At 44.5% G+C, this 13,279-nt stretch overlaps 2 protein-coding genes across 8 annotated transcripts in view; one reads left to right on the forward strand and one right to left on the reverse strand.

Moving 5' to 3' along the window:
• LOC103190328 (ryanodine receptor 1) overlaps nt 1-13,279 on the reverse strand; it is a 115,896-nt gene that overhangs the window by 63,754 nt on the left and 38,863 nt on the right. For all 7 annotated transcript variants that reach the window (XM_007911070.2, XM_007911068.2, XM_007911066.2 and 4 more), the window contains exons 33-41: nt 12,786-12,872; nt 12,065-12,291; nt 11,002-11,851; nt 10,346-10,546; nt 9,588-9,699; nt 8,613-8,759; nt 5,067-5,340; nt 4,506-4,620; nt 3,799-3,931 (exon numbers count right to left, since the gene is read on the reverse strand). In XM_007911070.2, the coding sequence (XP_007909261.1) occupies nt 3,799-3,931; nt 4,506-4,620; nt 5,067-5,340; nt 8,613-8,759; nt 9,588-9,699; nt 10,346-10,546; nt 11,002-11,851; nt 12,065-12,291; nt 12,786-12,872 (2,146 nt within the window). The remainder of the gene's footprint in view (nt 1-3,798; nt 3,932-4,505; nt 4,621-5,066; nt 5,341-8,612; nt 8,760-9,587; nt 9,700-10,345; nt 10,547-11,001; nt 11,852-12,064; nt 12,292-12,785; nt 12,873-13,279) is intronic.
• On the forward strand, nt 439-2,181 carry LOC103190330 (myb/SANT-like DNA-binding domain-containing protein 1). The gene is made up of 2 exons (XM_007911074.2): nt 439-767; nt 1,773-2,181. The coding sequence occupies exons 1-2, from the start codon at nt 550-552 to the stop codon at nt 2,029-2,031; spliced, it is 477 nt and encodes a 158-aa protein (XP_007909265.2). The 5' UTR covers nt 439-549; the 3' UTR covers nt 2,032-2,181.

The raw sequence follows: 13,279 nt of genomic DNA on the forward strand, positions 1-13,279 counted from the left end.
ACTGAGGCAGACTTGTGTTTTCTTGCTTTGTTCTACTGAAAAGCTAGGGAGAACAAGCGGAGTTGAATCTTGTGGAGCTGCCACAAGACAAGTACAGAAGGGTTTGTACAATCAATAGCTTTTCACTCTCAATCGGAGCCGGTTGCAGATGTTTGGCCTACAAAATACACACTTTATAGTATATTCTGTGAAACACTTTGGGACGTCTCGAAGACATGATAAAGCGCTAGATCAAATGCAATTATTATTATTATTGTGAATGATTTGATGGGGTGTTTGATGCAGGAACCACATAACCATAAAGCCAGGGGATCAGAACCAGTATCGATAACAGGGATGGGACACAGCAAAAGGCCTTGTGGAGTCAGAGTGGAGACAGGACCCGATTTTGTCAAAATAAGTGGAATTTACTGCAGGAAGGTTCTTTATTTTGCCACTTAAAGTATGATACAAAAACATTTCAAAGTGTAACTGTTTTTCATTAGGAAACTCAAAGCTACGTGTGCAACCTCAACCTCCTACTGGCCATATTATGAGGCTCTCCACAGAATGCTCTCCCAATTCCCTGGACATGATGAAACCAACACAACTGAAGACCTGCCGGAATTGCTTTCAACCACCAGATCAGAAGCTCCCTCACCTTCACCCCCACCCCCACTGGAGCAACCAACGTTTTCCAGTACGTCTGATATCTTGCTGTCTGAAGCAAGTTCTTACGAATCGAACCTGATGGAAAATTCATCCAGTTTTCATTGTTCACAAGTCAGGTGAGTGCAATACAACCCCTCTTTGACATCCCAGGTCTACTCTGAATTCCTTTTCCGATTGACCAGTCACAAGGCAATCACTGGCAAAAAGAAAGCCAGGACTCGCTTGACTGGCCTGTTGTTGCTAATATGAACTTTATTAACTGTGCCACCTAGTTGGGGTTGGGATCAGGAGGGTTTGAGGGTGGGGAGGGTAGGGGTAGGAGGGTGACCAAAAGGCACGGTCGAAGAGGAAGATCTTCACACGGGTCTTGAAGGAGACAAGGGAGGGAGCGAGGCAGAGGGACTGGGATGGAGTTCCAGAGAGTGGGGGCAGAGAGGCTGAAGGTCCCTCCGACAAATGGTGGGGCCAGGCGGGAGACGTGAAGCAGGCCTGAGCCCGCTGAGGGGAGGGAGCGGACAGGTTGGTAATAGACTTCAATGTGTTGAATGTATGGACTGAGCTGTCATTTTGTGCAGAACAGCACAGGTAATCACTCTTACTACACATTATTATTATTAATAATTGTTATTATCCACAGGCTGCAGATAATCCAGAACTCTGCAGCCCGTATCCTCTCCTGCACCAAACTCCGTGACCCCATCTTCTCCACTCTCGCCCGACTCCACTGGCTCCCTATCCTTCAGAGGATCCAGTTCAAGATCCTGGTCCTCGCCCCACCCTACCTCTGTGATCTCCTAACCCCCTACCAACCCGCCCGTTCCCTCTGCTCAGCCGGTTCTGGCCTACTCCACGTCCCCCGACCCACCCGCCCCACCATTGGCGGGAGAGCCTTCAGCCACTCTGTCCCTAATCTCTGGAACTCCATCACTCCGCCTCGCCCTCTCCTTAGCCTCCCTTAAGACCCTCCTCTTCTACCATGCCATCGGCCACCCCCCCCTCCCTTACCCCCCCAACCCCAGCTCGGGTCTGAAATGCTGTACTCTGCCCAGCGCCTTGGGACGTCCTCCCGACGGGAAAGGCGCTATACACATGTAATCTTGTTGTTGTTGTTATTATTGCAGGTGTAAGGCACAACCGAGGAAAAGGAAGAAAGTATCCAAAGTGGACTTGGATAAGAAGCGTTTAAGATTAATGGAGACGATGCTGGAGGAACAGAAGAAAATCAGTGCAGCGGTGGAGGAAACAAAGCGGGAGGTCCGGCGAATTCTCAACCAACAAACCTTCTTACAAAACCAGAGCGTGCAGCTACAGAGGCACATGGTACACTTGTTGGAAACCCTGGTTTCCCAGCACACTCCCAAAAGAGCAGCTACTCTCTGATTCATGAAACAAAAGGGTAGGAATAGTAACAACAACAACAAGCATTTATGTACACCCCACCCCCCACACCCCGTCATGCGGGGTAGCTTCTCGGAGCGCTTGACACAAACAAGTAACTGATCAGACACCAAGAGGAGTCCATAGATTATTTTAAATGAGAATTAAAACACTTTTTTTTTAAAAAAAGGTACTTCATAGGTACTTAAAAAGGAAAAATTTGCAAGGCTATGGGGTAAGAGCTGGGGAGTCCGACTGGTTGGATAGTTCTTTCAAAGAGCTGGCACGATGGGCTGAATGGCCTCCTTCTGTGCCTGTAAGGTTCTATGATTCTATTCTATGAAATTGAGAGGTATGTGGATCACGCAGGAGAGTGAGAATAGATTAGGTGGATAACCTGGAGAAAAAGATCAGCAGACAACAACAACTTGCGGCTATATAGCGCCCTTCACGTGGGGTAGCGTCCTGGAGGCGCTTCACTGTGACCGAGTCTGACAACGAGTCAGGGGGAGAGGGAGGAGGGAATTGACCGTAAGTCCGATCGAAAAGGTCTTTGGAGGGAGGGGGTGGATGGATTGAGGGAGAGGGTTCCAGAGTTGTGGCTGAAAAGGGAGGCCAAGTGACTTGTTTCTTTGCTGTAACTTTCTATCATTCTGAGAAGAAACACTGGTGAACTAGGAGCAAGGAATCCTCCGGCAGGTTAGTGTGGCAACATTGCAAAATTCCACTATAATTGCACATTATCAAAGTCACTACACTGAGTGGCAACGGGGACTGACTCATGAGAAGCACCGATTTATGCCAACGCTTGGAAGCTTCCAACACTGCTGATATTAGGATTAATAGGAATACACGATTGATAATAAAAGTGTAGATGAAATCTGACCTATCTCCAATGTATGTGTCAGTGAAAGAAGAAGTACTGAACATTAGCCGCCTACGCTGTGTGACTCAGTCATTTCAAGGCACACATCAACCAGGCACGAACAGACAGACAAACAATGAGTTTAAAAAGCACACTTGCAGGCTGACGTCATGTTAAAAGAGTTGGTAAAAGCACCTTCAACATGGAAGCGTTTTGTGCAGGATTCATTCACAGTCTCGATGATTCAGTCTTTGGCCGAGCTCTCATAACATACTGCGGGTTCTCTTGTGTGGTTACTTCTTTTAGACGTTAAAAGTCTCACTCATGAACACAATCTCGACTAGTTTTTATTTACATAGCAACAGAGGACAAGATCAGCAGCATCAAGGCTGTACTACTACAACAACTTGCATTTATATAGCGCCCCCTCAAGCAGGGTAGCGTTCAGAGAGCTGCTACTTTCCAAAGGGGGCACATTGGTAGAATAAAGCTACTCATTCACTGCACATTTTATTGACCTATGCCATCAGCATCACTGTTACCTACCAATCAGACTTTTGTTATTTACATCAAAGCGTTCAATTGCTTTCCATTTTTCTTTCACCAACTGTGTACCATTCCTCTTCACTGTGTTCTGAAGACACCTGAATTGTTTTTCCTTCAGGATCTTTTAATATAGAAAACAATCTAAACCGGCCAACAATATCAAATACATAACGTAGAAAAACCCAGATTAAAATTAAGGTAACGTTCTGACTGCCAAGAAAAGCAGTTTAGTATGTGAAGAAACAATTCTGTTTACTAACTGTTCAGGGGAAACGACTTCTCAAGATCCAAAGCTCTACCTGAGAATAAATTAGGGACATGAGGAAACAATGTTGTGCAGCCTTAAACCCATTCCTTACCCAGTCCAATGCCACTGTTATCCAGCAAGTAGCTTAAGTGATCAAACATGGACCTCTGATTTTGACGGCTGATACGACAGAAGTAGCACAAGAATCGACAGCAGTTGGTCACCATTCTGGGGAAGCGAATCTCCTGTGAATCAGAGAATGTGTTTGAGTGAAAACACTGATAGAAAATTGGAACTAAGATATGTAAACATTGCTGCCACATTGGTAAAGCCTTCGGTAAAGCCTTGTGTCGCCTCACAAGCGAGAGGTCCTGGGTTTGATTGCCGGGCAGGGTGAAACTTTGGGTAAGTTTCCTTACTCCACACACACACACACACACACACCTGTTTACCCAGCAGCAAGTAGGAACACGGTTGTTAATCGATTGGCAGATTGCTTTTCCGGGGATAAAATTCCTTCAAAAAAAATAATTTAGTCAGTCAATCCACGACTGGTTGTGGGACACTGCTGTGTGCAATTGGCTGCCACGTTTTGCCCACAAAATACACAGTCAATTCACTTTACAATGTATTCTGTGAAGCACTTTGAGACGTCTCGAAGATGTGATAAAGCACTATATCAAATGCAAGGATTATTATTATTATTAACTTAGATTATACAAGTCCCAACCTTCAGTCTCAGAGGCAGGCAGGCTGACACACAAATTAATCATAAAACGGACCATCTGCTGTGTAAAATTCACATTGAAAGTTTAATACCTTGGAATCTCTACCTCCCAACACATTCACCATGACTTCCATAACAGTTTCATGCATTCCCAAGGCACGCATCAGGTTTGGATGCTGATAGAAGACTTTGTTGTTCATGATGTTTCTGGAAAGTAATGAAAAAATAGGATAATCACCATCTGGCTGCTGTGTACAGTGATCAGGCTTGTCTTGCTACATTAATAATAAAAAGCAGAAGTCGCTGGGAACACTCAGCAAGTCAGGCAGCATTTATGGAGAGAGGACAGTGAGTCGATGACCTTTCGCTGACGGCTTCGTCGACAAGGAGGGAAGGGCGAGGTGACCGTAGGAAAGGTCAAAGAGGAAGGTCTTCAGGTGCGACCTGAAGATGAGGAAAGACAGGGCAAGGCGAAGGGAGGGATACAGGAAGAGCATTTCAGGGTTTTGGGGTGTAGTGGCTGAAAGCGCGGCCACCGATGGTGGAACGGAGAGCACGAGGGACATGCAGGAGGCAGTCGAGCACGAGGCAGCGATTTAAGTAAATTAGTTTATTAATTTATTAATCATTAATAAACCACTAATTCAACATACCCGATGCTTTGGATCATGAGCCTCTCTTCTTCTGGGCCCATTTGGACAATGAGCAATGAGCGGATCTGCCCTAGGCATTCCAGCAAATTCATAGTGTCCTCCACAGAGGTGCCGTTGATGATGTAAGCCTTGGGCATAGCACGGATAAGCTCTCCGACACCATCATACTGCCTATGCAGCAAACTGAACATCAGTCGGACCAGTTCAGGGTTCTGGATAAAAGCCTCCTGAGCCCAGTGCACCACTGTGTGAGAGATCAGCTCCTGGAGTGTACCTTTATCAGGAAGTAACACACTCATTATTTGTATGTCCATGTTCAAAAAAATAATACTAATATAGTCACTCAATCCATGATTGTTTGTGGGATGCTGCCCACATAATATACAGGCAATTCACTTTACAGTATATTCTGTGAAGCGCTTTGAACGTCTTGAAGTTGTGATAAGGCGCTGTATCAAATGCAAGGATTATTATTATTAAAGATTAGTTTGACTTGCTTGTTCTTTTACAAATTGCATATGCAATTCATGCTTTGGACATACAGTGGCACCAGACCTCACAAATATATTGATTCCATTTGCTAAATGGTCGGTCAGTAACCTCTCTCGAGTCACTTCAAGTTTAAAATATTATTCTGCAAATTATATTATGATTCTTTCAAATGTATTATATCTGAACACAATGGAGGGGGAAGTGAATTGCTTCGGTCAGTTAGATGTCTGAACTCATTGCAGTATGTATCCAAACCAGACCCAATTTTACCTACAATAATAATCCTCGCATTTGATATAGCATCATGTCTCCGAGACGTGACTCCACATAATGTATGCCACTAGACATGGAAATTTCCCTGGGTCACAAATGGAACATACTCCTTCCCTGGAGGGCTACACGCTCCATACCCAATTCCAGAAAGCATGAAGGGCAAGTGACAAGAGCCAAGCCTTAGGAACCCCAGAGTGCGCTTTAAATTAATTGCTGGAATCTAATCAGCTAAAACCGCACTGAGACTTGGTTTGGGTACGTGTTGCAATGAGTTTCCACATTGATGTTAGTGAGAGCACTGTCTGAGAGGATAGTGCTGCTTTGTCCAGCTGGAATGATTGTTAGGGCTTTGGCTTGCAGGGCTAACAGGAGCTGAGTGGGAAGAATCCCAGCTCCCAACACAGCCCTCCAATCCCTGCCAACAAACGAGGCTGGTTCGAATGTCATCGGCAATGCCTTTGAAGTACTGGGAGAGGTGGCAATAGACGCAAAGCAACAGCTGTTATGTACGGATATCAATAAGGAAGTAATACACAAGTTTTATCAACTTAATACGGTGAGGAAGGTTAAAGACCAAATCGTGGGAGCTCTGACTGATCCATTTAGCAGCCGATGAAAAGTGCAAATATTCCAATTGGGGTCAGGATGGCAAATATCACACCGGTGTTCAAAGATGGGGAAAGGAGTGGAACCTTGGTCTCACGTCGAAGGAGGGAAAAATGTTGGGAGTCGATTATCAGGGGAAACAACAATGGAAAAATCTGGATTAGAATAAATTGATCATTGATCAATCAACTTTGCATGGATCAAGCACTATTTTGTACATCCCTCTCTCTGGGTTTGTTTCCGTCTGCCGTCTTGGCCCTGAGAGGCAGGTGGAGGTGAGTTTTTTGGCGGATCTTCAGGCCCGCGCTGGTATTCCCCCCCCCCCCACCCCGTCCAACCCCACACACACACACACCGCTCCAAATGGACCATCCACTTTTTGTTAAGAAATTAATAATTTTTCTTTAGCCACAATCTAATATGTGGTATTTCCTTCTATTTAATATTTATCAATAAAGTGAAAAAAAATGTAGGTTGGCAGTAAGATGTACCTCAACAGCACCAGCCAACTCCCCGCAATTTCACGCAGATCCCGACTAATTTCCCCGCAATTTGGGGGAAATATTTCCACACTTCTCTATTGGCCTACACAATTATTAACATGGACTTACAAGACTCTACATTGCTGCGCTAGTGTGTTGCTCTGCCCTGTTGCCTTACATAAATATTTTTTTTAGCAGTGTTAACTCTCGATTAATGTAGACTTGTGCAGTGAATAAAAACTAAGAAAACTGCATGGAAATCCATGATTGGTGCTAAGTTGGATGCCGTCAAACTGACCCAGTGGTGTTTGTGACGACATGTGATCTTCAAGAAGAATTTGCTTGCGTATACCTGCTTTAGAATTAAATATCAGCAGAAAATGGCTTAGATTCCCAGTGATTTTGTGTTTTTCTCATCTGGAAAAATCTCATCTTTTCTTACACAATCCCACCTGGGTGTTTATACTGGCCCCTGTTTATACCCTCTGTTACTTTGATATTTTGCACTCACCATAGAAAGGGATGATACTGATAGCTGTACCACTGTCTCTGCTTTCTGATGTCCGCTAGTTAACATGCAAACCATGTTGGATTACCATAGATGGGAGTCCTGAAATAAACTGGGCCACAGCCTTCAAACGACCAGAACTATTTTTTACTACTGGAATGTCCTAAGCAACTGCAATTTGACCTCTGGTGAGAGTGTTTTCATACCTTCTGTTTGCTGAGAGCTAGGTTTTATGTCCTAGGCCTGCGGTTCAAGCATATCAGCTGCCAGCATTAATCATCTACACAACAACTGGAACAACAGTCAACTTACAGTGAGTGAGACCCGCAAAATACTTCACGTTCTCAGATGTACATTGGATATGTTACTGCATTTTACCAAGCAGCCAATTCCAACCATAAGAATATATGAATTTGCTAGGCGAAAGAAGACCAAGCTCCACCGAGTTCACCTTCCACCATCCTGGCAGTCGCTTGCATGTGTCGTGTCCCAAACTCTATACTGTGTCCTGAAATATTATTTTCTAACAGAAATACATCTCATTTGTTCTTGTGACATTTTCTGTTCCCACCATCTGTCTCCCTAGAGAGCCTGTTCCAAAGATTACTACTCGCTCACCGAAGTAGTGTTTCTGTGGAATTGTTCTGAATTTAATCCCCTTCAATCACAGGCCGTGTTTTCTGGTTCTATTGTTCAGTACAAGTTAAAACAATTTATAATCCTTGCATTTAATATCTTCGAGACATCTCAAAGCGCTTCACAAAATGTACTGTAAAGTGAATTGACTGTATATTTTGTGGGTGAAATATTATGGCCTTATCATGGTCTACATTATTTTATATTTTATTATATAATATATTGTATTATACAGACTGTATTTTGTGAGCAAAATGCGACAGTCAATTGCCCACAGCGGTGTCCCTTTTTTTTGAAGCAATTATTCCCCCGCCAGAAAAGTGATCCGTCAATCAACTAACACCGGGTTCCTACTTACTGTTAAACTTGCCTAACGTTTCACCCTGTCCAGGAATCAAACCCAGGTCCTCTCGCTTGCAAATATATTCTGTGAAATGCTTTGAGACGTCTCAACAATGTGATAAGGTGTTATATCAAATGCAAGCATTATGATTATTATTACATAAAATGAGTGATGTATCTATAATCTCACATCAAAATAATACTCACTGGGCTTCGTTTCTTCCTCTTCGCCCTGCAAGTCCTCAGTGTCCTCCTTCTTTCTTAAACTTTTAACCTTCTCAACGAGACTCAGCAAGCGGCCTTTCAGAGACGTGTCCTTCTCCTCTTCTTCCTCTTCCTCCTCAATCTGAATGCCTGACAGACAAGAACTCCTCTTGAGCAGAGAAAACAAACCACCACAATCACGTAGCCTCACAATTTCAATCGCATTTTCTCAGGACTTTAAAAGCCTCTCGACTCGCATTCACCATTCCTGGTAGCTCTATGCTGTTAAATGTTGAAACCGTGCAGATCCGGCCTCCAGCTTGTCCCTTGTGCCACCATCAGTAATGCATGACTGGGACAGGTTGCCAGGATGATGGTTGAGGCCAGGGCACTGAGACAGTAGGGTGGGTATTCTAGAAGGATGAGATCAGATGGCCCATCTTCTCCAAACCAATCTTGAACTCAAAGGATACAGTTCAAGATCCTGGTCCTCACATTCAAAGCACCCCACAGCCTTGCTCCTCCCTATATCTGTGACCTCCTAACCCCCTACGTTGGTTCACTCCCTCCGCTCAGCGGGCTCTGGCCAGATTCACGTCCCCTGCCTTGCCCGCCCCACCATCAGCCTCTCTGCCCCACCCTCCGGAACTCCATCCCACATGATCTTGTGATAGCCGTAGCCGGAGAGAAATATTGTGCATCAGGATATCAAAGCTAATAAAACCTCGCAAACTACTGTGGTTATAGAGAGATTGAAAGTCATAGAATCATACAGCACAGAAAGAGGCCATTCGGCCCATGGGCTCCTAAAAGAGCAATCCAACTCAATCCCACCGGCCCGCTTTCTCCCCACAGCGCTGCAATCCTGTCCTCCCCAAATACCCATCTACTTCTCTCTTAAAAGTTGTTATTGGATCGGCTTCCACTACCCTTTCAGGTAAATTCCAGTAGTTCTCTTGAAGGATAGCCGGTTCTTACCACAATGCAAGAGAAGTTCAGCATGGAAGTCAATCAACACGTTCCTCACTTTATCTGGCATTGGGTTAACTTCTTTACTTGGATCCATTTTGAAATGCATCAACATGTTGATCTAAAAGGAAGAATTGCAACCAGACATGGGCTAGCAAAATGTTTTTTTAAGAATCCTACAATCCTAGCATGCTGAAGCTAGAGCAACCTGGAACGCTTTGCCAAAGAGCGTACTAAAGCTACAATCAAACTATTGAACAGGGAACCGAATAAGTAATGAAAGATGAATCAAAGTGGAGTCCTGTTGCGCAGTGGCTATGTTATGGTTATGTCCAGCGCCTTGGGACGTCCTCCCGACGTGGAAGGCGCTATACAAATGTAATCTTGCTGTTGTTATTGTTGGTGGTTACAGCACTCGCTTTGCAAGCGAGAGGACCTGGGTTCGATTCCCGGGCAGGGCACAAAGTTGGGCAAGTTTCCTTCCTCCACACACGGCCTGTTTACCTAGCAGTAAGTAGGAACCCGGTTGTTAGTCGATTGGCGGATCACTTTTCCGGGGGTAGTAATCCCTTAAAAAAAATAATAATTTGGTCAATCAATCCACGACTGTTTGCGGGTCACTGCACTTTAATAGTATATGCTGTGAAGTGCTTTGAGATGTCTGATAAGGCGCTAAATCAAATGCAAGGACTATTATTATTGTATTATAATGAACTAGATGTTCTTCCCCTGCACTTTGTAAGGTATTTCTTCACCCTCTTTCCCACCTGCTCCTGTGGCGGAGAGCGAAACTCTCGTGTCTTCCTGGCGGTCTCTGCTGCAGACATGCTGAAGTTCAGCATCAGTTCCCGGTAGCGTTGCTTCTGATCCACTTGCATGTTGTCAACAAATTTATCAGCGAACGAAGTGATTGCTTCGACGCGGTGACGGAGCTCACAGTCGCAGAAGAATTGCAGCAGTTTGCACATCTGGGTGGGGGTGGTGGGGGGAGGGGAAGAAAAGGAAAGGTCTATCAGGAAATTGAAGAATATTTCACTTGCTTAAAGGTAATTGGCAGATCGCTTTTCCGGGTGTAATCATTTTTAAAAAAATAATAATTTGGTCACTTCAATCCACAGCTGTTTGTGGGACGCTGCTGTGCGCAATTGGCTGCCATGTTTCGCCCACAAAAGTACACTCAATTCACTTTACGGTGTATTCTGTGAAATGCTTTGAGACGTCTCGAACAACAATTTACATTTGCAAAGCACTTTTCACATCAGGAAGACATCCCAAGGCGCTGGACGTGATATCATGTACGAAGACGTGATAAGGCGCTATATCAAATGCAAGGATTATTATTATGTTAAAACATAATATATCTGTAATGGCAATCCTACTATCAGGACATAGTTCCGTACTCCTAAATAAGTTACTTTACTACCTGTAATTTGACAGACTCTGGCAGTTTCATTTGCAGAAGTCCATCCTCCATTTCTTCCTCTTTCACTTCTTCTGCTTCTTCCACTCCCTGCTCATCCTCCTCGGCCTTTTCTTCTTCTTCTTCCTGTTCTTCATCTGCTTTCGTGGCTTCTTCCGTCTTTGCCTTCTCATCTTCATTCTTCTCACTGCTCTCCTCTTTGGCCTCGGCAAACACTTCTGGCTCGATCATCTTCAACACGTGCTTCACATCTTCATCACCAAACACACCCATGATGAGGAGGGTGCTTACAAGTTTTAGCACGGGTACGAACTGGAATTCTACACTCCCCCCCACAGGGTCCCTTGTGTGCTGCCCACCGTCTTTGACTCCCTCGGTCAACATGTTGATGGCTTTGGTCTTGAGAATGTCCAGGGGGATTTCGGGACTGAACTGAAAGCGGTCATCACTTGTGCCGATAAAACACAAGGAAGCAAAATGGAGTGGGGGTCTCAAGCAAGAGCTGAGACCGACACCTGGCAGCCCATGAATTTTGCGCCTGTCTGGAAATAATGTGATCTGTCTGGTTTCTTCAGTCATCGGGACAATGAACTCATTGTTCATCATGAGTCTGTTGCGTTTGGCTGACTCCAGGTGAATGCTGATCAGTAGATCATAATAGCCACTGCGTAGGAGGCCCGGCAGGTATGTGTTCTCGATAGTGTAGAGCAACTGGGATTCATCAACATGACTACACAGGGCATGGGCGACCCGATTGTTGCCCAATGCACACACAGCGCAGTACAGCTTTAACGTGTGATAGTGGAATTTCTGCAGATCTTTGCACTCGGTGAGCTCCAAAATGTCGATACATCTGTAAACAATCCAAATATACAGTCAATTCACTTTACAGTGTATCCTGTGAAGCGCTTTGAGACCTCTTGAAGACGTGATAGGGCGCTAATATCAAATGTAAGGATTAATATAATAATCCCTATAATATTAAAGTGATTTATCAACGAAAATGACACAACATAAAAATCAGCATCTCCCTCCATTAACGAACTTTGGAAGGACTATTTCTAACCTGTTCTCCTCTGGAATGTGCAGTGCCATCATGATAAGTGGGTCCACGCATTCTAACATCCAGCCGTGACGCTCACTCACACGTGCCATCTCGATCTGCAAGAACTCGTTGGGCATTCGGCTCCACACGACTGGGGTGATTATTTGGACATTGAGCCGTGGAGGACACTGGGGAATGTTGTTCTTCCGTTCACTCCGAAACATGGCGGCTGAAATTGGCATGATATTCTGCAAGAGAAACAAGAAGGTTTTATAATAATAATAACAACAACAATACCTGCATTTGAAATGGAATGCACTGCCTGAAAGGGTGGTGGAAGCAGATTCAATACTAGTTTTCAAAAGGGAACTGGATTATGTACTTGAAAAGAAAATTTGCGGAGTTATGAGTAACAACGGGGAAGTAGGACTAGTTGGTAGCTCTTTCAAAGAGCTGGCACAATGATAGGCTGAATGGCCTCCTTCTGTGCTGTGAGATTCTATCATTCAATAAATTTTGTTCTTTTTCTATGACAACTTGGCTTACAGTTCTCCAATAGGTTTTATTATTCCGAGGTCGCATTTTTCTGAATTTTTCAAAATACTTTAGAGTTGACGTTGATCTAAACTGGATGATGGAAACGAGAGTAGGTTATGGAATGAATTGCCATGCTACATCCACTAAGTAGGGACAACATGCACAATACCACACAGTGACTCAATACCACATAGGTCACACATACCTTCAGCTTGCCAAGCTCAAACTGGAACATATTCTGACTAAAAGGCTGCACGAAGACTGCAGGGAATAGCTTAGTATTCGGTTCAACCTTTACATAAAGGGGAAAGGAACACATTTAAACCAGGTAGAATATGAGATTTGACAAAATAGAACAGATTTGTTTGTGCACACCATTTTTGTTTCACGTACTGAATGCATAACCCGCGCACACCCCAATTATTGGGTCGAAGAATTTCCCCTTCGGCCACCGTCCCAACCCCACCCCTCCTGACCCCAACTCCAAGCTCGGGTCCAAAACCCGATTGTCCAGTGTCCTGGGACCTTTCCGATGTGAAGGGTGCTGTACAACTGTATTTAGTTGTTGTTGTTATCCACATCAGGTAAGTGGCCAAAAACAATTCGGTTGTACACATACGGGAGGGAACTTGCACGTGTAATCACGTGCTTACTTTTTAGCCTGTAATTTGCCTGCTTAGCGCAAGGGAATCAGGGGAA

The sequence above is a fragment of the Callorhinchus milii genome, unplaced genomic scaffold (assembly GCF_018977255.1).
Source record: "Callorhinchus milii isolate IMCB2004 unplaced genomic scaffold, IMCB_Cmil_1.0 Scaffold68, whole genome shotgun sequence".
NCBI classification, from domain to species: domain Eukaryota; kingdom Metazoa; phylum Chordata; class Chondrichthyes; order Chimaeriformes; family Callorhinchidae; genus Callorhinchus; species Callorhinchus milii.

Bases quoted from the DNA above. Each gene is read 5' to 3' on its own strand.
- LOC103190330 (XM_007911074.2), top strand. From the start codon at position 550: ATGCTCTCCCAATTCCCTGGACATGATGAAACCAACACAACTGAAGAC. The intron at 768-1,772 runs GTGAGTGCAATA...TTATTATTGCAG, and splicing joins TTTCATTGTTCACAAGTCAG to GTGTAAGGCACAACCGAGGA.